General features: G+C 48.3%; 1 protein-coding gene across 3 annotated transcripts in view; it reads right to left on the reverse strand.

Moving 5' to 3' along the window:
• Positions 1-4683: 4683 nt before the first annotated feature.
• The window catches only part of ADCY9 (adenylate cyclase 9), a 71969-nt gene continuing 50151 nt past the window's right edge, over positions 4684-26501 (reverse strand). For 2 of the 3 annotated variants that reach the window (XM_032970097.2, XM_032970096.2), the window contains exons 6-12: positions 25396-25604; positions 23419-23521; positions 21488-21693; positions 19326-19485; positions 16648-16811; positions 15457-16246; positions 4684-14958 (exon numbers count right to left, since the gene is read on the reverse strand). In XM_032970097.2, the coding sequence (XP_032825988.2) occupies positions 14131-14958; positions 15457-16246; positions 16648-16811; positions 19326-19485; positions 21488-21693; positions 23419-23521; positions 25396-25604 (2460 nt within the window). In that variant the 3' untranslated portion in view covers positions 4684-14130. The remainder of the gene's footprint in view (positions 14959-15456; positions 16247-16647; positions 16812-19325; positions 19486-21487; positions 21694-23418; positions 23522-25395; positions 25605-26501) is intronic. The other variant, XM_076073732.1, reaches the window with a different exon arrangement.

Below are 26501 nucleotides of genomic sequence, written 5' to 3' on the forward strand. Positions count from 1 at the left end.
TAGTACAGTACAGTTTGTTCTCCCATAACGCGTACTTTTCATAACGCGAATTGGATATAATGCTATGAATGTATTAGGGGAACACATTTTTTTGATAATGCGCATTGGATGTAACGCGACCGAACGAACGGAACTACGTTGTGCGAGTAGGAAATAAGCGCTTCTACGGCTGCCTCGGCGTTGCATCATCACACGAGGCATTGGGATACTGCTGGATGCTTCTAGATGCTGCTACCCACGCGCCTCAGTCTGTGCTCAGCCTGCGCACGCATCCCACGCGTTATCGCGGACTGTGCTGTACCCTATATTTTATATTATTCATAATAACGCGATGTTTCCACGATGCGGTGTTCTTCAGGAACGCAACCACTACCGCGTTCTCGGAGAACAGACCGCATCGGGGAAACGTTGCACAATATTTTATTGTAGCCTGGAGGAATCGGGTGGCAGGACACCATCTCAAGGGCTCGTGTCGAGTGGACGGCAGGAGAACGACCACATCAGTCGTAGCTTGCGCGAATCTCCTGGGGTTGAGAGGCTGAGCGTGAGAAAGCACCAATTGACCTCGTCTGGAGAGCAATGAGGAGAACGAGGGGCTGTAAAGGCACTCAGGTGAAGCAAGCAGGTCCAATCTGCTGTTGTTGTTGTTGCTGCTGCCAATCTCTGGTATTTACAGTAATGTGCAACCGTGTAAGGCCGATGAGGTTATGGTGAGGCTAAAATCTTCAACGATATAAAGTACTCAATCTTGATTTGAAGCTTTCGTGACTGCAGGAATCCACACTCTTTGGTTCTTTCGGTAAAGTCACGTAGTTAGAAATAAATTAAAATAAAACAAATCACTGTATTGTAAAGTATATACACTGTGATTGTGCAGGGGTTGGTGAAGGGCATGAGAGAAACACCCCTCCAGTGATACAAAAACCCCATTACACTACTGTCTGTTGTGTCGGTTATCTTCCTGGAAAAAAACCCGTGTGAAATGTTCCTCCTGTAATAAGAGAAGTCTTGCTTGTACTACCATTAGCTATTAGCCGTACAAGTATTGTTGGTATGGTAGTTAACCATTTTTCCTCCGGATATTGTTAGGGTTTGCGTGATTACATTCCCTCAGCTCTCTGACCACGCAGACGGTTGCATTAAGCAAGCATCGTCGTCCTCTTTTTGACAAGTCTAGCAACCCACACTGACCACCGTGATGAAGTACAGTCAACTCCCCATGACACAGCGGTGCATGACAAGGCCTTCTTCACCAGCGGATTGAAAAGGGGATGGGAATTGTTGTTCGAACCATTCCCATCACGTGTACAGAAAGGATTTACAAAAATAGAATGGTCAGTTTAGAGGACCACGCATCACGAGAGAAAGCTGTTTTTAAAAGAAGAAGTGTATCATTGATCACATAACACGATTGAACAGAGTCTGGAAAATACAAAGGAACAATAAATGCCAATTTGCCCAGCATTTAGTAAACTATGAAGATGCGTTTGATTCAGCAGAAACGGATGCAGTCTCACACACCAAAGTCCTCCCACGCCCTCGATATTTTTCAGCTTCTCCAAACGATCGTGATTGATCGGCAATCTCGCCGTTCAAAAACGGGAGACTTTTCAAGACACTTTTGAAGCCGACGCCGTCTTACCCAAACAGATCCAGGAGGCTCAACCTCGCGATGCACCACTTCCATGTCTACAAGCAGGAATCAATGAAAGTTCTAAAGAGAAGACAAGTGGCATGCGTGGGGCATGTCCTAACAGGGTCAGCTGTACACATGACAACACTTACTCTGCAAGAGAAAATGAACAAGAAGAGGGTAAAGGGGAATCGAATGGATCAGTTTGTGAGACAATGTAAGCAAAATAGCTGTTTTTGGTGGTTAGTTCGCAGAAATCTAAATGTGTCGTTAAACCCGCCACAGCCAATCAGGAAGGTTTGTCACATGAACAAACAAAAAAGGCAATTCGTTACTTGTTCAGCACACCGGTGTGTTGGAGAGTAAACACACAATATTGACAATTCGAGTTTAACACGTAGGCTTATGCAACCAGTATTATTCATAATAAAGGCTTTTTGGGTTAGATCGCATAAGTATAAATGTGTCACAACCCTCCACCACCCGACACGGCCAATCAGTAAATAATGTGTCAAATCGCCCGAAGATGCTGGATGTAATTACCAGCGAAACGTCGTACTCAAATTCGAAATGTTGTGGATCAACTCTTCAAACACACCTGTGGGCTGAAGAAGTAACTAATTGGCGTTTTGTTAACGTGACACATTTTTTACTGATTGGCCGTGTCGGGTGGTGGAGGGTTGCGACACATTTATACTTACGCGATCTAACCCAAAAGCCTTTATTATTGACAATTCGAGTACGACGCTTCGCCGGTAATTACAACCAGCATCATCTGGCGAAAGCCAGAGTTATGGAGAAATCCTCCTCCTGTTTCGGTCTTAAATAGGGGGATGAATGTGATCTCGTCACTTGTGAGCCAATCAGGTGAAGAGACCAAGGGGGCGGGGGTTAATGCATTCATAGAAACAGGGGCGGAGCCGGGGGGGGTGACAGGGGTGACATTCTGCGTATAAGTGTACGACACTCGGTCTGGCGGACTCCGTGCAACTGCATTGTCAGAGTGTGTCGCCAACCGATGGCGTCTAGTTCAACAGCCTGACTCTCTAAATCATTCTTGAAATTAAAATTTGTTGAATGTCACCCCGGCCTGAAATCCTGGCTCCGCCCCTGCATAGAAATAACAATGGATGTCAATTCCCCGGTTGGGTTTAACAATGTAAGCAGTTGGACAAGCCTCTGACACACCTGTAACCCCCTGTAGCACCAATGACTCTAAACACGGCAATGCAGAATTCCAAGCACATCAGCTACAAACGTTTACAAGTTGCAAGGTCTGAACATTCACCCAGTGTCATTAGAATAGCAACTGCGAGCTCGAGTGGTGCATAACTGTGTGGGAAATAAAATTTCTGACTTGAGATCCGACTGAGAGTATGTGGGTGGTGTGGTGTTATAGATATACAATCGGAGTCTGATGTTTTGTATGCAGATGAGGAGTCGGAGACTCTGCTGCTGAACCTGGAGCATGTCACAAAGCATCAGCCCCACCAAAACTTGGTATGTGCCTGGCTATTTTATGTCATCAAATACTCCAGCCGGTCAACTGTCCTATGAGTCATGGGCAGTTGTGGAGAGTGGAGAACGTACCATACCTGGGCAGTGTGCTTATGGCCAGCTCCGGTTTGGCAGCAGATATTTCAAAATCAGTCGAGCGGCATTATCTTTTCATCAGCTGCGAAATGATGTGTGGAAATTACCTGATCTGTCACTCCATGTGAAGCATTGGGTTTTCTCGGCCACAGTTATGCCCTGCCTTCTCTATGCTTACGAAGAGTACACCCCTCTAATGGAACACCTGCGCCGGTTCGACACATTCAGGCTCGCCTGCCTGCGATCCATCCTGGATTTAATCCAGACTGGATTGTGCGAAGAACTCGCAGATGCTTGAAAGATCTGTACTATACATCGTTCCTCCACGATAATCATATCGTCTGCTGGTAAAAATATCTTGATGTTGTGATTAACGTTGCTCATATATATTTATATTAAATGTTGTATTCCCTGGAAGCATATTATGAATGAACAAACACGAAATTTATATTTAAATTAATGCGTACATTACCCGCCCCCTCTCTCTCTCGTCTTCGCATCTGATTGGCTCACAAGTGACGACTTCACATTTATCCCCCTATTTAAGACCGAAACAGGAGGATTTCTCCACAACTCTGGCTGTCGCCTGATGAGGCTGGTTATAATTAACGGCGAAACGTCGTAATAGAATTGTATATGTTGTGGGTTTACTCTCCAACACACCGGCGTGCTGAGCTAGTAACTGATTGGCACGTTTTGTTTACGTGACGAACCTTACTAATCGACTGTCGGGTGGTGCCGGGTTTAACGACACATTTATATATTTACGCGATCTAACCCAAAAAAACCCACTATTTTGGATATAGGTCGTGAAAGCCTACTGCGTGTTAAACTGCTATAAGTTAACCTACCAATGTGCACATGTTATTGATATATTTGATTGATATTGATATTTCAAGTTGTGCAATAAAACTAAAACGTATCCATTTATGCTTTGTAAAACGTGTTCCGTAGTTATTGACTGCAGGGGAGTTTATACGGTCACAACATTGTTGCAGTTCACGTAACGACTTAAAGACTCCGTGTTGATGGAGCAGTCGATGGGGTTTTTACTCGTAAAGCTTGAGCATTAATCAAACATAGATTGATAAATGAGCTACTTACAGTTCAAAAGGGCTGAACTCCAAAATTACTGTTAATTATAATACATTTTAGTTTGGAGAACTATTTATCCTTAGTTGATTTTCCTACCCACAAATATTTTATGTAAATAAACTGCACAAGTTTAATCAAGATGAAATTTGAATCGAAACTGAACAACATTATCATCATCATTCTAACGCTGCCTAACTAAATAAAACAATAAAAAGTTTAAGCCGGATATTTTCAGCAATTGCTAGGCCATAAATGGAACTTGGGTTAGGCTATATACCACATCCACCATGATGCCACCACATGAACAACCAACCACAGGCAGCTAAATAACACAGTTACCGGTGCATCTTGGAAACAAAGTATTTCAGTTTAATGTTTTATTGTGTAAAGAAAATCTGATAGTATTGTTTTCTCATTCCGGAAGCACATGATAGATGCAACAACAACAAACCGAAAAGAACAAAAGACTTAACTTAGTAAACAAAGGCACTGGTAAAATATATCTGAGAATAATGTGCTACAGTATTGAACACATTCACGTAAGGCATGATGATAGAAGTAGGCTCAGCTTACTTTGGATGAATACAAAATAAATCTATTATCAACATTGTTATTAAGTCTGCATAACTGTACATGCAAATATGCTACACAACGCGAGGCTTCAGATAAGATTCCTATTTGCTCCAGTTTCTTCACCGTAAACAAGGCCACGTTGCCTCATTACTCTACACATCAAACCGCTGTTCGGGTTAGGGCTTAGAACACTCTTCACCCGAGTCCGAACGTGGTTCAGCTTCGTAGTAGAGCCTCTTTCTCAAATAAAAACCTGGGCCAAATATGAAGGTGGCTTCAGCCTCACCTAGATGGTGCCGTTAAGCTAAATGGAACGGCTTGGCACATGTGCAATTTCAGCCCGGCGCAAGCTAAGCTATTATGGGGAGGAAGGACGGAGCCAGGTCAGAGTAAACGGTCTCCACATCTACGGCCAGCCCAGGATATTTCATGGCAGATTTTGTGTTTTTGGTGTGTGACACCTGGTGAGTAATCTCGGATGTACCAGGACGCATCCGTGCACGCTACTCGTGGAGACACCCAGTCTGGAATTTACAAAACGTCCCTGGCAATGGTTTATCCGTAACAACAAAATTACGGGTGTCCATGTGCACGCCAAAATGTTGAAGCGTGTTTTACAAAGCCCAGGCAGGGGTCACTTCATCTCAACGGCATGGAGGTTTGTGGACACGTGGGAAACCTTGTGCCGCTGTCACCAAGGCTCCATAAGCTGTTTCTGATTCTACAAAATGCTTTCTTCGTCGGCTATTCCACAATCTCCCGGGGCAACGGCAGTTTTATGTGGACTGGGCATAGGGTGGATCAATGGCGATCGACACCTGACCGGTCAATATCGAACAGCTCTCTAAGCTGGAAGAGAGCTTAACCAATTCATTCTACAATGCACAATTCATGCCCCCCCGCCGTCCCCCTCCCCCCCCAAAATGTGATATGGACTTGGAACAGTGGAATGGTTGCCCGCTCGTCGAGTTGAAACGGTTATAGGCTACGTGGCTAAGACGTACAACAATACAACAAACGGAACACAATCGCTCGTTAATAGGCTTTTCAAATTGACCATTGCAATGGCCAGATGCTCTGTATAACACTGAACAGGGGATGACCCAAATGTTGCATGCCACAAGTAGTTGCTCCTGAGCGAGTGCCCTGGTCTTTACAGCACCAGAATGTGGACGAGGGTGTCACCACCCATAGGGTGTTCCATCAATGCACGCGGGTGATGCTCATGCACCCAACGCGACCCTGTCGCCGCGCGCGCCCGTACACATGCAAAGACACCGCACAATACACGGGCATCGCGAGGCAAAACGTTAGCATCGAAGCCTCCATACACTTTGAGAGCAATATGTTTCAAAGAAAACTTAAAAAAAACACACATTCCTTTATCTACACTTGTTCGCAAGTGGAGAATTTCCGATGCTAGTGAGATCGTACCGTTGTTCATACGCGTTCAGAGTCCAAAATCGGGCGTATTTTTTAATGGGAGCGGTTGTAATAGACGACTCTTGAAAGGGGCAGAAATGAAAAGGTATACTCCAAAAATCAACGTCGTACACCAGTTAAAACAACGTGCCGAACTAATGAGAACCCATCAGCCGGGAAGGGCAGGGAATGCCCATAAACAACACCTCCAGATGGACGACCGATTTTGCTCAACGGCAGCATGCGGCAATGTCGCGCGCATGCCTCGGCACCAACCGCGCACAGCCATGAAGACGAACACTCTCAGCCGGGCAAGCCGCTGGGCCAAAAGAGCTTAAGGAAATCGTGTTGCGCGCTCTGAACGCCGCGCATTGCACGTTTAGGGAGTGCAATTTTAGCCCGTCCCCTGTACAGACATGTGTGGGGCTGCGGTGATTGCCCGCAAGAACGTGGGCAGTTGGCGCAAACAAAACGCGCATGCCTCCACCTCGCGTAGAACTGCACATGGCTAGGACGAAGGGGGATTCCGGACTCGGGAGCCACGAACGAGCGATGTTCTTGTGTTTAAGTCATCGCACGCATGAGAGCAACTCCCAGCAGCTCGAGTTAAAGCCCAAAAGGGCAATTTTTATTTATTTTTTTGTCCGTCGCAATTATTCCTTGCTGTGGTGCTGCTTTAGAAGGCCGGCCATTGAGGCGGGCTTCCTCAACAGAGTTCCTCGGCAGCGTTGAACCAATCCTCCCAATCCTCCAAATCCTGTAAGCGAGACAACAATAATAACCCACCCTGGGAAAGGTCGCTAAGCCCTTTTCGCACACAAGATGAAAACAAACCTGTTTAGCGCGACCAATTTAACTAAACGGTTCGTGTAAAGCCAAGTTTAAACTATCAAAACGTCGCAATGTTATAACCGCGCCTAAAAAAAAAGGTGGTTTTACGCTTTGAAAAGTTTTTTTGGTTAAAGCGTTTAGATGAATCCGGTGTATTGTCTGCCACGAAAAAATAGGACTACGAAGCCATGTGTAACAATGCATAGCCTCCGCACCTTTGGAAACACAACGGTTAACCTTTCCACATCAGTCACTCAAGACGAGTGTGTGTGTGTTAATGCTGTGCCCAACTTGATACATGCACCAAAAGTTACGCTGCAATGTGAACACGGGGGCACTGTTGATACGGATATGGGTCCTGTGGCAGTGGCCATATGCCAGCAAGTCGTTCAGTTTCGGCTCTCCCCGGCACGTGCGGACATCGATGCCGCCTTGACAATGCGCACACGGCCGTGCCAAGGTGAGAATTCCGCGTGGATATTTGTCCTTTTTCGACGGTACAGCGCAGTAAATCCAATACGCTCATAAAAGTATGGCGACACATTTCACAAGTGTGGAGTTAATACATGATCCTAAGCTAACGAATGATGAGCACCTCCGTGTAGCTATGAAGCCATGCTTACAGGCAAAGAGAGCCATATCCCAAAGAATCGTTCCGAAAACACTGCACACCGAGCGCCCCCTTAACTGCGTAACGAAGTGGTGGTTTTGTTTCGAATGGGACAATTTTAGTTGCAATATCAACTGGGTTAAGGAAACAAGCAGCAAAATCCCTGCAAACCGCAGTAGACATCCTCGTATATTCGTTGCTCGCGCACGTTCATGCTGCGAACCAATCCGAGCGAGCCAGCGGCCATGCAGAGCCATCTCCTTTTAACCCTGTTTTGCAAACGCACCACGTGCCAGGGTCTCTTGGTGTGCCTTCGACGTGACGGAAACCACTGCGCTGAAGTCTGCACGCGTATATTTTGTTTGGTCTTGATGACACAGTCGACATGAACGAGGAGTGATCCCTCAAAAGTCCAACAACAATGGGGGGGGGGGGGGGGGTCACATCGGCCTGCAAAAGGCAGAGCGTTCTGCACGTTTCCACGCATCCCGGCAGAAGAAAACCACCAGCCGTGCGGCAGCGTGTTCGTTTCCTGTGTGCATCACGAGAATTCCAGGTCCAAGTTGTATCACGGTATCAGCCTCACAAATTGCATTTTAACAGATAAGGCCCACAGAGCGATGCAGATATTTTTCGGAAGCGACCTGGCCACAAATGATAGCTCAACGAGGTGGCTCATCGTGTGGAAATGTATAGCAGCCAAATCGTCGAAATGTACGTTGTTTCTAAATGTGGAGGGAAAAGCCCGTAGCACCTGGAGAACAATCCACGCGACCACGGGGAGAATATTTAAACTCCAAATATACAGCAGGCGTCAGGGTCGGGGATCTAACCCATGAAATCCTACATACCAGGCAAGGGAGCTAACATCTCGCCACCGCGACTTGAGATGACATACAGTTCCAATGTGACGACACGTACTCAAGCAAAGATTATTTTGAGCCGCAACCATTTTTTTGGGTGGTATAGATAAAGAACAAAACCACGTCGTGACTGTAATTGACTTGTTTTGAACAATTGTTCAGTGATGAAATCAAATAGCCATTGTGGTTTCTAAGACTTTGAAGCTGCTGTGCATTTCGCCGAGGCCGAGTCCTGCTTGCTTCTGCACGGTGATACGTACGCATATTGAACTTATTTCACGCCGTACGTAGTCATACTGTGCTAATCGGAGGTGCGAGGGAAGGACAAGGAGGATACCCAGCTAAGGTCCTTCCCAGGAGGGCTACTCAGTACTTTTATGCTACCTGCAGATGAATGCAGGTTACTGCAAACGCTTCCTTGTTGCTAGGCATGTAATGAGTCATCCCCCCCCGCCTCCTCCACCGCCACTAGATGATTGAATTGTCATGGCTCGAGGTTGATCATTGCCATCTCACTTTCATAACCTTAAATTCTTTAGGTCTTTCGGTAAAGTCACGTAGATATGTTTCGCAACACAAGACGACCGCTTATGTTGCGATCTAAGCAGCGCAGCTTTTGTTTTTTTTGTTATTTTCTTTGAACATATCTAGGTGACTTTACCGAAAGACCCAAAGAATATGAATTTCTGCAGTCACGAAAGCTTAAAGTCAAGATTTCAAAACAATATCAACATATCTTGTTGTTATTCTAGCATATCATTTGCATAAACTGTAAATAATTCTCACACGCACAATGCAACGTATTTATCGCAAGGGTACGACTTGATTTTAATCGGGGAATTGATGCATCGTTACATGCCTCCTTGTCGCGTACAAAACTAAAATTAATGCTATATGTTGCAAATGCACATGGTGATTTTTTCCTTTAAAGTTTCAAACACGTTACGTACTTTTAAGCCTTTTGCCAATCCTGATACGTGTGTGAGTTACGGAGAAAAGTTTAATTCCAAACCGATAAATGTGCATACCAAGAGAAAATACATCCCGGAAAGAAGCAGCTCCTAAATTGCACACCAGAAGGTCGCCCCCCCCCTCATTGCCCTTAGACATTACAAAGCACTTCAATTGGTAGGAAAGGGAAAAAAACACCTTTCAAAATGCGAAGGAAGCCCAGATGTGTCGCTAAAACCGGAGCTGCTTCATGCCTGGCGAGTCACTTGATAGAAGATTCCGATGATGAAACCAAACTTCACAGGGTAGCCAACACCGGTAGCAAAATGGGCAAAAATGAGAACATCAGCAGAGAACACGATCCCAAAACAGCTCAGGACAAAGCTTAAGGGGGCCCCCCCTGCTGTAATGCAAAGTTCAATTCGGGAAAATGTGCAGGGCATATATAAAATTAGTTGAGACGATCATCCCCGAACGCGGTTTACGCCATCTCCCATTGCCGTGCACAAGGCTACTACCCCTGCTCTCTGCGCAGCCGATGGGAATATCAGGGGGAAGATTGGTGGCATGGATAACACCATAACGATCAGTTCACGTCCACAGTAAGCCTGGCCACAACATACAATACTGGATTCACCTGGTGCCTTTATAATCTTCAGCAATAACCAATTATATAAAAAACACACGTGTTCTTGCCTGCATATGGATTGGGATGAACGTCTCCCAAAATTTACAAGGTGTCAAACCAAAACTGTCGTGTATTGCTACATCACAAAATGACAGCCCCGGGGCAGGTGCAATTGTGACAATTAACATACTTCATCATCAATTCATATTACTTAAAGCATTAAGAGATATATATTTTTTTACTTTTTACATTTTATATACTAAATTACACATTTAAGAGAATTGCATAATAGTGTCAGAACTTGTGAACGGTGGATGTGCAATCGCATATGATGATGCAGCCAAAGACCTGCCGTGCGTGGTCACATGCCACACAGATTAACGCCACGCTGGGGGGGGAGGGGGCTGGAGTTTCCGTGAGTGCAGTTGCATCCCGAACTCGGCTGGCGCGCGAGACCCCAAAGAAACACATTGCAGCTCACCGTTCAGATCCGGCTCTCCACACTCACCGGAAACGACGAGGGGGGTAACGTGAGTGCACCACTACCCCACACTCGCTCAACAGGAGCAGCTGACATCAACGGGAACTCCTTTTCCAAATAAAAATTTTGTTGGATATGGCAAACACTTGCTTGGCTGCTGCACAACTTTAAGAGCAAAAATGTAACTGGGGGGGGGGGGGGGGGGGCGGTTGCTCAAAGCAGAGGTTTGTGGGCAAGTGGCCTGTCTGGCCGTGTCACCATCGAAAGTTTTAGAGTCCCCAAAAGTCATACACAATGAAAGAAGCCCTCTCTGATCTGGACTGTATCCTCCACGTTTAATCGTGCTTTATTGCTTGCAATGATGCGTACGACGCCCCCTGAATGAAACGCCTCTGCTGAAAAGGATTGCCTTGCGTTCTGGACGTGGACCATGGCACGTGAGTAAAGGTTGCTTCCAATGAAATGCCAAATTAGAAAATTAAATACAATGCAACACACTTTTTTCTTAAACAAAAAAGCAAGTGGAAAAAAACCCCAAAGTTAACAATTCAGTCAATCGCAAAAAATGTACAAGGATAGGACAAATTCACTTTTTTACGAGAATACATTTTTCTAATTCAAGCGGCCGGATGAGGCAATTTGAAAAAAAAAATCAAACATCCAGTATGGTGCCTCTGGAGTGAAAATGCAGGAACCGGGAGATTTAAGACATTGGTTTCACGCCATGGCCCAGGATTTGCCCACAAACCAGTCCCGCCTTGCGCCCTTGCGTGACACGCACCAACTAATCGATCCGCGAGGTGTTGGGGGGCGCGCGGTGTGGTGTGACGTGGGCACAGGAGCAGTGTTCATTTTGTAAGAGCGTTTTATTTTTGGTCGTGGTCCGTGTCTAGCCGATGGCAACCTGTGGAGTTTTATTCAGGTTTAAGTCGGTGGATTTCATTGAACAATTCTCTTGGTCTAGTCGGCTCATGGTTTAATGTTGGCGTGAAGGCCGTCCAATTCGTTCCACCCAATACTATGAGATCGCCCAATCATTAAATTTACACACATAGCCAATTACCATTTTTGGTCTTCCTTCTGCACTGCAGTCTCTCATAATGTTACTAAATTATCTGAGTCAGCGCCTTCATTCAGACTCGTTCATTTCGTCTCGAGCGATGGTCTTTGGTGGGTGTAATCGTAGTCACCGTGGACGTGCTTGATGATTTTTGTCCACTCGTAGTCATCGGTTCACCCAAATAAAATACGCCTCCTTGACAAATGTTTCCATCGATAATTTCATTTCCAAGATGAAGACTGCATGGGGAGGGGGCCCAGACCCTGACCAATTATACGAGAGTCGAGGCCTCTCCACTCGGTGCCCACCTGCTCTCATGTTAACGCTCTGAGCAGTAAAGCAAAGCGTCCCGACTGTAGGAGGAAAAAAAAATCCACAAATCCACACGAGTGCCCGGTTTCGGTTGTACTAGTGCTCGTGTCGCGCTCTGCAAACTGTTTTTTTTTTTTGGCCGATGTGTGCAGCATTCTGCTAAAAGAGTTCAAAACCAACAGTTCCTGGTTCGTAAAGTTGCATAAAGTCTTGTGTTTGGCGATCGCAGAACCTTTGCAGACGACGCCTCCTCAATTATACTGTGGCCGCTGTCTGTAATTCTGCGCATGTCAAGGTCCACCACTGCGTCCCAGCAGCAGTACCGTGCCTGTCCAAGCGTTTCGTCTCGCTGAGGCTTAGCACTAAGACGCACACGGAGGGGGGGGGGAACAAAAAGCCACTGCGAGCCTTTGTTTTCGCACGCGCACAAAAAAAAGAACAATTGCTTCGGAAGTGTGAATTCTGACACGCGGTTACAGACATCGGTTACTGAGCCGGAATCCCACGGGAGCGTCTCTGGCTCTGGTCGTTTGCTCAGCGGCTGCAGCCGGGCCCTACCGCTCACATTTGCACTATTTGCCGTTTTCATTAGGGGAAAGGCTTGCACAATTGTTTAGGCTTCAATAGGAGTACGAAGATGCGCGCGTACAAGTACACAGTGACGTGCGCACTTACACCGATACATATTCGCAAATACATGTACACACATATACACGTAACACACGTAGGTATGTACAGACGCGACGAACGCGCGCACACACACGCAGATGTGTGCGAAGACGAGTACGCCATATGTACACGCATACATACATTCGTGTATGTATGCGTGTATGTATGCAGCGCAATACAAACACATCTATGAACACATGTACACACACACACAAACACCCACGGACAGCTCCTTTATACTGCACTGCATCCCGTACACAAAAGGCGGCGATGGGTAAACTATGTACAGTTCACTTCCACGGGCTAAAAAGAAAGACCGCAAAATGCATATATATTTTTACGCAAATGCCCTTCTCTTTTAAAGCTGCATTCCGCACACCGGCTTTGGTGCGTGTGCACACACGCGTGTGTGTGTGTGTGCGTACGTCTCCGCATTAACACAGACGGGGCACCGGCAACATTAAGCACCGAGCTGCACCTGCCCCTCAGTGCTATCGGGGCCAGCACACGCGTCACGCTACTTATGCAGCGCTCGCGCCTCGAGTTTTAATTCATGGGGCAGCTGGGCGGCCTGCCGGCGACGGCGGGCGGCGCAAACGTCTCCCCCCGTCGGGCCAAGGAGGTGATGCCACGAGACTCCTGTCAGGGAAATTACGAAAAGCTCTGCTGCACAAAGTAAGGGTGGGAACAGTTAAGAACCCCGCGATGTCGTTCGAAAGTCTGGGCAATTTTCTGCCAGTGACAAAGTTCAAATTTTGTATTCGAAATGTACCCATAACTTAACTTATTTGTCACAGGAACGCTCCCTTCGTAGCTATGGTGACCCTGGGTTTTTTTTAGCAAAACAAATGGTAACTATCATAGGCTCTAATCAGGTTAGGGATTTTTTATTTGAAGGGAACGGTATTTTACGTTGGTAGTGGTGAAGCTAGAAAACTCCATTAATGTTTAGCACTGGTAGGTTTTGTCATTTTAAAAGTTGAGTTTTGACGGGGTCTTGTTCCACCCTAAGCTTGAGTAGGACTTTCTGTACCTGGTGAATACTCCTTAAGATACAATTTACACATGAACTGTGTAAACAATCGTATTTGTATATTTTCAGCTACATAATTATAATAATTATTAAAGAGACCATTTCCAGTCAGCTGCTGATGCCCCTTAACGAAGTCACCACCTTGTTTTTTCCAAGATCCCACGACCACAATTGTGAAATTCGGGTTTTAATCGCCTGCCCTGCCGTTAGAACACAGCCATTCGAGAAAACAACAACATTAAGCAAACACAGGCTTCCCTTCAGCAAGGCACTTAAGCAGTTGAAAGTCTTGGCTGGAGACCCCTGACTGAAGATTCGTCCTGTGTACCTCAGGAGACAGCCACCACCACCACCACCGCCTGTGCCAGGCCGGGCCTCATACGGAGTCCTGCACGCACATGCCAGCGCGCTCAGCCTCTGCGGGGAAGCGGCACTCCACCCCGTTGGGCCGACACTCCGGTACGAGGCCCCCGCCCTCTCTGCCACCACACGGTCCAGGAGGAGAAGGCTCCTCCTCCTCCTCCTCCTCGCTGCCCTCGTCGCTGTCCACTCCGCTGCTCGCTCTGCTGCTGTCCTTCACTGCGCCACCCCCATCGTCCAAATCGCTCCTGGTGTCTCCTCCGCCGCCTTCCCCGTCGCCATCCTCCCTCGTGCGACTGCGAGTCCGCAGCCCCTTCTCGGCGGGGCGCGCGTCGGGTCCCACGCCGTTTTGGGCGGGAGGAGGCGGCGCGGAGAACGCGAGGGCGGCGGCGGCAGTGGAGACGGGCGGCCTCGCGTAGCCACGGCGGCGTCCGCGGGGGCCCGCGCCGTGCGGCAAGCTCGACAGCGACGAGGCACGCTGGCCGCGCACGCCCGCGAGCGCGCGACGGGGGGAGTCGCCGCCCCCTCCGCCGCCGCGCGGCGGAGACTCGGAGAAGGTGATGATGCACGCGTCGGACGCCGACAGCGACGCCAGGAGGCTGTGGGCCTCCTCCTCTGCGGGCGAGCGCCCGATGCTGCCGTCCACCTGTGTGTGGATGTCGGGCGTCATGGGCAGCAGCGGCGGCAGCAGCGGCGGCGGCGGAGGCTGTGGCGCGGCGTGGCCCCCGTCCGTGGGCGGGAACAGGTACGTCTTCATCTGGCCCTTGCCCTTCACGTTGACCGTTCCTCGGTAGTCGAACTGGTAGCCCATGTCGCACAGCACGTGGTAGCTTTCCTGGCTCACCTGCGGGGGGTGGGGGGGGGGGTGGGAGTGGGGGCACGCGACGTTGAAGAGGTCGGGAGAATGCACGAGGGCACATTGCGAAGGGTCCAACAGAGAGACAGTGCCACGCGGTCAGGAAGCACGTGGGGTTTATTGTAGACACGTCTGACGGGGCGATGTATGGATGTGGAGAGATCGTCACCCACAGCGTCGAGGGTTCGCCAGACTCGCATTTCACCTCGTACCGCACACTTACTTCTGTGCATTCAAACATTAAAAAACAAACATCTCTTTCGCACCGCCTCCCTATGCTTGCCCATACATTCACTATCATATATTAGTGCTGTTCACACCACCGGCCGTTAATAAATGCAAAATCGGGAACGCAGTGGTCAGTGTAGAATTGCAGGATTCCTCGTGTCGGAAACGACCACAATCACATGATGCTGCTGCTGCTGTAGTAGCTGCAGCGAGTGAGCGAGCGAGCGAGCAACACAAGGTTGGAGGGGTGGGTGGCACCTGCACGCGGCAGTCGACGCCCGTCGAGTCCATGCGGCTGGCGATGTTCACCGTATCGCCCCAGATGTCGTAGAGCGGCTTGGTCGTGCCGATGACGCCGGCCGTGAGCGGCCCGTGGTTGAACCCGATCCGCAGGCGGAAGTTGAACCACAGCATGTCCTTGTTGAAGTCCTCGACAATGCTCATCATGTCGCGCGCAAACTCGAAGAGCGTGCGCAGGTGCGCGTGCGCGTCACCCGCGCGCGGCTCTGGCACGTTGAGCCCCGACGCCGCCATGTAGGTCGCGCCGATGGTCTTGATCTTCTCGATGCCCCCGTAGTGGTCGCGCGCCAGCAGCTGGTCCAGGTCGGACATGAGCTCGTGCAGCACGCGGTAGCACTCCTTGCCGCCCTCGTAGTTCTCCTCGTAGAACTCGCTGAAGTTGACGATGCTCGCAAAGATGACGCCCACGTCCTCGTGGTTCTTGGAGTAGTGCGGCTGCACCTTCAGCTGGTCGGCCACGTGCCCGGGGATGATGTTGTGCAGCAGCAGGTCGGCCTGGTTCTTCATGTGCTGGATCTTGCGCTGGTGCAACTCCGCCTCGACGTTGCCGTGGTAGTTGAGGCGGTAGGCCACCTCGAACTCGCGGTTCAGGAACCAGATGAGCAGCACCAGCAGCAGGAGGTCGGCCGCCAGCTCCCAGCCCCGCACACTCCCACTGTTCCCGCCGTGCCCTCCCTGGGCGGCCGACAGCGCCGCAAGAGGCACGGACACCACCGGCGCGCTCACGTTCAGCGGCAGGGACTCATTGCTGCGATGGAAAGAATAACGGGGCAAAAGCACAAAACCGTGAGACTTTCCGCTCGAGCCAGTGCAAACTGACTAGATCGGAGGTCAACCCCGATCGTTCTCGGCACAACGGGAGGCCTCTCCTCTTCTGCCACTCCAGTGAGCTGCAGTCTTACTCCCTGCTGCTTTCAGTATTCGTACTCCCTTTGTTTTAACTCAGAATTAAGACTTTATTCTCTCCCTATTCTGTGCGATAATAACGAAAAGTCTAGTTTGCTACCTCTGCCTGTAGGCATGTCAATAATTGCCCCTAACACGTTGTCCTATCTTCCGAAATGAAATCCCACGTGACAAGACAGCCAACAACTGTGCGCGTGCCACGGTTCACGTTGGCCGACCGGCCTGCCCGCACGCCGTGCTCACCCGGCGCCCCAGGGCCTGTCGCCGCACACGGGCACGTAGATGAGCAGCAGCAGCAGCGCGGCCACCACAGTCGCCAGGCTGGAGCGCAGCCACGAGCTCAGCTGGCAGAAATTGAGGTAGTGGGTGACGCCCACGATCATGACGCAGCAGAAGAACAGGCGAGCCTGCCGAGGGGGAGGGCCGGAGAGGGGCGGGGGAGACGCACGGGGCGCGCACGTCAGTTCCCTCACAACCCCCCCCCGAAACGCTCATCAGCAGCTGCTCACCCACCCAGGTCGCCCGTCTCTTAAACGCCGTGCGTACCCCCCCCCCCCATCGGGCCGAGCCCACTCACTTTAAGCTCGGGCCACTTGCAGGGCTTATTCTAGGCTTGGTCTTCCTCGGGCAGGTACCTTACCATGGACTTATTCTGCTAAATTACGGAAGGCTCGTCTCGTTACGGTAGGGCAGAAGTTGAAAGATGCATATCCATGTTGGACGCACAATGGCTTTGTGCATGCTGAGATGGAAACCATTATTGCCAGCTTTAATGTGATGCATCTTGTCTCATGGCCATGAGGGTCCAAGGGTTCCACCACAGGTTTGGCATGGGGCGAAGTAACACACAGGCGCAATCTGCTAAATAATGAAATGTTGTAATCTTGACGGATTCGACCATATACATCGAACATTGCCACGGAATTTTAAATGCGTACACGCAATATTCGACGGTTATCACGGAATTTAAAAAAAGAGCTATTTAAAAAAAAAACAGCAATGCCCAAGGAACAAAATCAGACAGTAAATATCAATTAATGGTAAAAGCCAATACGCTGGTAATGTAGAATAAAACTTAACTTCAAAATCAATGGCCCCATGTAATGAAATCATAAAAGTGAGTTGTGACCTGCCCCGAACCCGCGCACTACACCTATCAGAAAGAAAAAAAAAAACACTGTAAACCTGGAGCCCTAGCAACCAGAGCAGGTCCTGCAGTGCCTGGGCATCATTGCGGCGCAGCGGCAATGCCTCTCCACTGCGCGCGCTCAGACCCAGGTGAAGCTGTTCTCTGAGCGAGTGGGGGGGGAAGTGCTACAGCATGCGCTGAGCACTCTCAGCGCAACCCCTTCTACGTTTTTTCTGAAGTCAAAATTCTTTCTTTCTCCAAATCAGCATTTAAAGCTGTGCTCATGTCCTATTAACATCCCTGAGCCGGAGGTAGAAATTCCACGCTGCTGTGACAGGGGTGAGTCTGTACATAGGGCAATGGCCGCGTGTAATGGCTTTCCCACAAAGTCGCACTTGGTTTATTAACCCTGCTGGGATGGTGGCCTGATTCAACCGCCCAATCAGGATTCGTACTCGCAACCTTCATATTGCGAGCTGCTCACTCTACCGCTGAGACATTTGTCAATCAACGTGACTGCAATATATCACAGCAGTGTGGATTTTTTTTTACAAGTTCGCCGGTTCGGCAAACACCCATAACCATAAAATTATGTGCCTGTGTTTTCAAGTTTACCATTTACTCCCCCCCCCACCACCTACTTCTTACTAAAGGGATGTACCACAGTCGGATTCTCATCAATCCGCCAATATTCTCCATCAAATGCATACGATGGCAGGGCACATGCAATTGACAATTAGAAAATATCTTGCAGTTGTGGCGAAATGTTAACTACCTCGCCTGGTATGGAGGAGGTTGTGGGTTCGATCCCTACCCTGACCCGCTGTAAATTTGGAGTTTGCATGTCTCTCTCCGCGTGGTCACATGGATTTTTATTCGGGTGCTCCCGTTTTTCCATCCACATTTAGAATCATGCGTTTAGAGTATTTGGCTGCAATACCATTTCCACATGACAAGCCACTTCATTGGGCTATCATTTATGGCCAGGTCGCTTCCGAAAAATGTCTATATAGCTCAGCTGGCCTTACCTGCTAAAATAATGATAGTTTAGAAGTAAAAAAAAATTGTAAACACGGAAACCCGGATGTGACGCTTGGGGACTGTGGGCCGAGTTTTGGATTCCCCATTCTCAAGCGAGACGCGGAAGCCCACCGAGCTACCCCTGGTGGCAGACTCCCGCTACTGCAGCGCGAATTAACAAGGCTGTAGAGCAAAATGAATACGTGGATTCCAAGAGGGAAGGACCCTTGCCGACAAACATCTGGCAGTTCGCTCACCGGGCATTGGTTCAAGCGAGGCTGACTGCTAATGAGAAACTGAAGGTCGAAACTGCTCCAGAGTTTGCTTGTATGCAACCAATTACAGTTGGCTATGTTCTGCATGAAATAAGTTCAACATACATATCATTATGCTGACAAAACACTCCCATGTGGCCATTGTGATGTGAAAACACATACTTTGAAAAAAAATGTGGATACAGATTTGGAAAGGAGGCATAATGTCTGCTTATTTGTTTCATTAAAACAGTGATCTATTTATAGACATGTGACTGACTTTTAAAGATCCACTTACTTTCTTCTGAACAGGAGAGTGAATATTGTGAAAGCGACAGTAGAGGCTCTGAATTTAGATGTTGTTATCTGTACATATAATTTCACCATATTATTTTAGTTGGACCGGCCTAGTCGCTCAGAGGTAGAGCGAGCGGCTTGCAATTGGAAGCTTGCAAGTTCAAATCCTGCCCAGTGTGCGCCCACAGTGCTTGCCCAGTGCGTGCCCAGCGCATACGCACCGTGTGCCGTGAGTCCAGGTGGCAGGTGAAGTGCGTGAGTACCATGACGGCCGGCAGAGACACGTACAGCGCCCCTATCAGGTGGCGCGGGATCCAGCCAGACACAAACTCCATGACCAGCCGCGTGCACGTGAGGACGTGTTCCAGGAAGAACACCATCCTGTAGCAGCGGCAGCAGGAGCAGCGGCAATGGATCAGCAACACGGGGTAGGGCCAACCTCCTCCCATCGTGCGCAATCACACTCCCACCCTGCGGCCTAAGATTAGGACTCTAGGAGCCGAGGTGTAAGATACGACGTGGCTCTGTGCTCCTGTAACTTTACAAAGCCTCTTAACAACAATGGTAATATTTGTTTTTTTTACAGAAGCAGGAGAAATTAATCGACTTGTACCAATGAAAATACATTTTACCTTCTCATTTTCTCTCTCTTATCGTGAAGCGTCAAACTCTGTACCATTGCCGGAGTGATTCCTCTTCTCTATAGGTCTTAATTAACCCGACCCTTCCATCTTATTGGCAGTCTTTCTCTAGGTCTTGTTCCGCTTGCTTTGTACTCTTTTTGGCAGCCTTTTCATCTGCTGTTCTCAAATAATGGGCCCAACAACCTCTGTCTTGTAGTCTTTAACCAGTTCCTAATCCTGAGTTCACCATCCTGCTTTTTTCTCAACATCAAGTTTGATGTAAAATATTTATTTTATTCTCGAAAAAGCACGAGTACTCTCATCTCCACTGCCGCCAATCTCCAAACATCGGTTTGATTCCGTGCCACTACAATCCTAAACTGAACTATTTTTGTTTTATCAGATGAGGCCCACTGAGCCATATATCTCTTTTTCAGAGGCGACCTAACCACAAGTTGCTTATCATGTGGAAATTTATTGCAGCCAAATACTCTAAATACATGTTTCTAAATGTGGAGGGAAAACCCGGACGACCCAGAGAAAATCTACACGACCACGGGGAGAACATGCAGACAGCAAATATACAAGCATCAGGGTTGGGATCGAACCCACAACCTCCTTCATACAAGGCGAGGTAGTTAACATCTCGCCACCGTGGTGCCTTTCATTTTTACCACACCCTAAATGGATAAACCTGTGATGAAATCGCATGAAATGCACCTGACACCATCTGATCTCAAAAGCTAAGCAGGGGTTGAGCCTTTTGAGTGCTTATATGGGCAGGAAGTGTTTATTTTCTTGTCCTTCGTCAGCACCTCCAAATAGCATGGTTAGCTACGTATGGTGCCAAAGATGTTCAACATACATACACACAAACGTCATAGGCGGCTGCGAGGCTATGTTGTGGGCAGGCGGCTGCGAGGCTATATTGTGGGAATAAAAATCCAGTGTTGTACTGTGCTTTGATGCTCCCCGCCTTCACTAGCCTGCATTGACCAATGTGGTGATGTACCGTCAAGTAACCCCCAAGACCGGCATGGCCTTAATCCAGCAGTGGATTGACAAACGGGCTTGTCCTGATTGTAAGTGGGATGTTTTTTAATGGAGGTATGGTTTTATTTCCCGTCTTACTGATTTTCCGCACGATTTTTTGTTCTCAAATAAACAATGCTAAATCAAGCCAAAAGAAAATTTCGTAACAAGGTGAATCACAACACCACAGAGCCTTAGAAGATGAATGGACGCAGGAATTGAAGATCCTCAACGTTTGTGTGTCCTAAAGCAGCCGACGGCACGCAGCGCACACTAGGAAGCTGTGGTGGTGAGATGTTAACTATCTCACTTGGTATACAGGAGGTTGTGGGTTCGACCTTGATGCCTGTATATTTTTAGTTTGCATTTTCGCCCTATGGTCGGGTGGATTTTTCTCAAAGTCCTCTGGTTTTTCCCTCCACCTTTAGAGTCAACGTCACGCGTTCAGGGTATTTGGCTGCTGTAAATTTCCCCGCGAAAAAGCCGCTTCGTTGAGCTATCATTTGTGGCCAGGTCACTTGTGAAAAAGAGCTGCGTACAGTACAGCTCAGTGGGCCTTACCTGGTCAAATAAAAAATAGTCTTAATTTAAAATACAGTTTTCTTGGGTTAGATCGTAGAACAAAAAAAAACCTGTATCATGGGATATTGGTCACGAAAGCCTATGTGTTAAACAGTTTATAGTTTAGTAGTTTTATAGCGATATGCGACCAGCATGGCGATGCTGACCGTATGGAGACGAGCAGGCAGAACAGTTGCAGGGTGAAGGCAACGGCGAAGGTGACCATGGGCAGCAGGGGCACCTCGGGCCACGGGGGCAGCACAAGGAGGCAGGCGAGCGAGGCCAGCACGAACACCAGCGACGACAGCAGCACGTCCAGCAGCGAGCTGAACGTGGGGTTGGCGAACGTATCCACGTGCCGCCCGTTAGCCACCTGCGAGCGGGCACAAGCGGACAAAGACCTCCCCGTATAAGCCGCACAGACGGTCACGGGCTCTTGGCCACAAGCGTCGTTAATGAGCGCGTACTAAGGCTGGCGTGGTGAATGAGTAGGTGGTGTGGACAGCACAAAGCTCCCCTTTGCAGGGATTGCTGAGGAAAGCGCCGTTAACGAGAACCTATTTGGTGCAGATATTTATACGCCGCACCAGATAATAATTTAAGGCCGCGTAGACCTCAGATGGGATGGAACAGTGGCGGTGGTTAGCAATGCGCTATGATCCCAGCCGCGGCTAACATCAGTGGCGAGTTGCGTCTCGGCTGGTTCTGCTCTCCTCTGCACCAACCCACACTGAGCTGTGACCAATGACACTGACCAGTGTGATAAAGTGTGGTCGTACAACCCCCACGATAGACATGGTGAGGGCGAACCCCTCATCCAGTAGTGGATTGACAAAGGGCTGCAATTTTTTTTATTACAGACTTGGGATGCCGCTACGGTGTAACTGTCAGCGTACTGGACTCGCAATCAAGAGGTCGTCAGTTCAATCTCCCGGCGCTGCAGTTGAAACAATGGGCAAGTTTATTTGATCTCTCCCACCTCTGTCCACCCACGAGTAAAATTGGGTTCATCGCAGTTAAGTTCATCGGTAGGTCGCGTGCGGGTGGCCTAAAGTGTGGGTATGTGCACCTCTTCCAAGATGTGTGGCCAGTGTGGAAGAGTAGGCCAAAACACCCACTAGAGAGAGGGCTCTTTACAGAGCTATCTCTTGCGGGAGGCCCTTCCATCGCAACATCCTCATCTCTGTGACTGCCATAGCTTGGTCCTCCCTCTTTCTTGTGCCCCGGCACTCGGCTCCATACAAAAGCACCGGCCTCACCACCGTCTTGTACACTTTTCCCTTCAACCAAACTGGGACCCCCCCCCCCTCTTATTGCATACTACACCAGTCATCTCTCGCCATTTCAGCCATCCATCCCTTGTTCTTGTTCTCATCCATCAGCACCACATCGTTGCATCCAGGTGCTAAAACTTGTTCGTCTTCATTAACTGGTCACTTCCAATTTGCAATCCAACTCCTGAATTATTTCCACTGAAATTTGCCACCATAACCTGAGTCTTTGTCCGACTGATCCTCAACCCATTCCCTTCCATCTTTTGCACCCAGGTCTTCAAATCATCTTCCACTACCCCTCTGCTTTCACCGCATAGCACAATGTCGTCTGCATTGCGCTATCTCTCGTAGAGGTGTGCCCAGCACCAGGATCAACAGGAAGGGGGGCTCAGGGCAGAACCTTGCTTCACTCCCGCTTTGGCTTGAAAGCTCTCCGACAACTCCACAGCTGCTCCCCACGTGCATTTTCCCTCCTTCAAAAATATCGTGGGTCTGAATACTAACGAAAACTATTTTTTTTATTTTACCAAGTAAGGTCCCACTGAGTTACACAGCTCGTTTTGAGAAGCGACTTGGCCACAAATGATAGCGCAACGAAGTAGCTCATCATGTGGGCATTTACAGCGGCAAAATACTCGAAACCCATGTTTGATTCTAAATGTTAGCGGGAAAAACTGGAGGACCGGGAGAAAAATCCACGGGGGAGAACATGCAAACTCCAAATACACAGGTGTCAGGGTCGGGATCGAAACCATGCCCTCCCACATTACCGGGAGAGGGAGTAAACATCTCGCTACGGTGGCGAATATGCCCGTGGTTCTCACCTCCTCCTGGTAGCTCGCCCGGTACGCCTTTTCCAAGTTCTTGTCCAGGAACTGCAAGCTCAGCTTGTTGATGGGTGGCTTGAAGAAGTAGTCCTCCATAAGCCTGCATAGCAGGTAGATACAGACGAACGCGCGCACACACACACGCACGGGTGTCTTTCGGTGGCTGTGTCAAGATCAGGCTCGTCCAATCAGTCAATCGACGTTCTTTATGTAACCAGGACTGGCCTTTCATAACCATTATCTTATTGTGTAGTGCAGATATGAGTATTATTATTACTACTGTTGTTCAAGCAAGGAGTAATTAAAAAAAATGTTTATCGATGGCCGATTGTTGAACTTTTGGATTTAAGCGGTGATATCGGCACACATTTGTCTACCTTGTGAATTATTTCACAGGGTCATTAACGGCATATATTTTTTTATGGTGGCAACTGGAATGGAAAAATCTGATTAATGTTCAAGTGAACATTGTCATCTCGACTCTGCCCAAACAATTTCGCTTCAAGAAGTTTACTATATTCACGAAGGAGCTCTTCAGCATTCGGGCCATTTTTTTCCTATTACTCTTGTTTACTCAGGAAAGTCTCACCGAGTCTCACTCTTTTTCAGGTACACTCCTGCAATGTTTTTCGCAAAAGCTGGTACCATTGCGATGTCTGATGCCAATAATGTAATTTTCAGGAAATTCTTCCAGCATTTGGGATGTAAGGCAGAGTGAATGTTGCTGAACTGCCCCCCACTGAGCCCCACAGCCCAATGACAACTTGTTTGTGCGTGGTGGCCACTCTTCCAAGCACTAACCAGGTTCACCTTGCTTGGCTTCCGAAATCTGCGTGAAATGGTCAGAGAACATCGACGATTCACTGTAGTTCTATGCTCCCAGATACAAGCTCTCCGAATTTCAGTGTGGGGGTGTTTTTTTTTTTTTAGCAACGGTTGAGATGTACCTGTAAATGGGTTCAGTGTCGAGCACACACTGCCCTTAATCCACCCCACCCAGGTGGTGGTGGCGCACGCTCTGTAATCGAGCGCTGTGGAGGCGATGGATTGGCGGATCGCACAAACGACGTTGCCAAACTCCTTTCCCATGGGCGTTGAGGAGGTGCCATACCCTGGCTCTGTGTGGAACAGTGGTTCTCCCTCGCACGGATAGTTTTTCTCCGGGTGCTCCGGTTTCCTCCCATGCGTAAACACTAATTAATTGGCCAATAACACCTTAATATATATAGACGACGGGAAGTGACTTCTCATGCGTGTTTAAAGTTGAGATTATGATTGTTACAGAGGTGCCATTTATTGGCAGAATCTGTGGCTTACTATATCGCTGGATTACTTTTTTATATTCTCATTGATTTTCTCACCAGTTTATATTCCAAGTATGCCATAAGCATTATAGTGCTGCTGAAGTAAGCTATTGATTGATTAGTTGGGGGTGAGAGCCTGGGCTGGTCTATCGAGTGTGATCAACACGTGAATGTGTGGTTGCCAGTGATTAGCAAGGTGTGCTCACTCCATCAGGATCAGTGACGCGAATACTAATGGGACCAAATTCTTTGGCTATTGCAATATCAAAATGTATGGATTGTTAGCAATGTCGCTAGGAGACTGCAGTGGCTAAAGTCAGTAACTATTGCAAGAAATAACCATAAGCCTAGCCAGGCAGGCAAGAGACGAATCTCATGTGGAAAATATTGGTGATGGTGGTGGTGAAGATAATGGTTGAGGTGGCGATAACAACAGTGGTGGTATAGATGGCGGTGATAGTCGATAGTGGCGGTGATAGTCGATAGTGGCGGTGATAGTTGATAGTGGCGGTGATAGAGAGAGTTGCGGCAGTGATAGAGATAGTGGTAGTGGCGGTGACAGAGATAGTGATATTGGCGGTGGTGATGGTGGCGGTGATCGAGACAGCCATGGCGGTGATCGAGCCGTGGTGGTGGAAGCCGCTGTTGGCAGTGGCCGCGCGTGTCATACCGATCGCTCTTGATGACCTCCACGAAGTGAATGTCGCTCTGCCTCAGCAGGTGCTTGTAGCGCATGTTGATGGGCAGCAGGGGCGCGCGCTCCTTGCACATGCGCTCCTGCAGTGTCTCGACGAGCGACGTGCGGCTGTTTGCCAGTTTTCCCTCTTCCTTGACGGCCAGCAGCCCGTTGTGAACCTTGGGCGGACCCTTGCAGGGCGGCTGTGGGGCACAGAGCGCAGCGCGGTAAGGCACAGCATGCCATGGATCTACAGCAGGTATTCTTTTCCGTTGTGACCGAGGTCAGTTTCGCCACGGTACGACCAATCTATGGGCCTTGTGGACCGATGTTTTCAAGGACCACTTGTCAGCAGTGTGTGGACTGACACACTTTGGGCTTGTATAGGATGCACTGCTGGATGGGTGACGACTGCTGACAAAACAAGTAATGGAATGGCAGCCTCAGGAGAGAACACAACCGATAGAAATTTCAAACTGTGGCCCAGAGCGCAGCACAGGTCCGCAATACCATGAATGCTCGTCACGTGTGTTATGAAATGCTGTGTGTGATGCGACGTGTAAATAGTGTCCTTTTTAGTTATCCAATTAAATATTGGTGTATTTTAGTTTAAAAGCAATAAATTACACAGGCTTAAAAAAAAACACTTAATATTAATGGTTTTCAAAAGCCACTTGTCCATGCCAACATTTGCAAAATTAAATTTATGTTAATATTAATTTATGTTTGAGTGCTGGTTTAATTAATTATGGTAGTTTTTGCTCTAAGTTATATTTTATACGTTTTCCCCCCCTCTGATTTATATTTGAGTCGGAAAAGTACTTTATTTCGTTTGTTTTGCTTTTATAATTTGAGACTCTCCTAGTCCCTTTAGTTCTTCCCTGGCTAAACAAAACAAACCTGGAAATTTGAACATAGATAAAATAGGAAAAACAAATCAGGGGCATCGCATTTGTGAAAACAAGAGGAAGTGGACTTGCATGTCTGTATGTACGTGTTTTGAACTTCTTTCGCACCATACGTAGCCAACCATGCTAATCGTTGGTGCATGGGAAGGACAAAAAAACTAAACACAAGAAAGCAGTTTTAAAGAAATTAGT

Source organism: Petromyzon marinus, chromosome 43, assembly GCF_048934315.1.
Source record: "Petromyzon marinus isolate PM22_M1 ecotype Great Lakes invasive population chromosome 43, UKy_Petmar_22M1.pri1.0, whole genome shotgun sequence".
Lineage (NCBI taxonomy): Eukaryota > Metazoa > Chordata > Hyperoartia > Petromyzontiformes > Petromyzontidae > Petromyzon > Petromyzon marinus.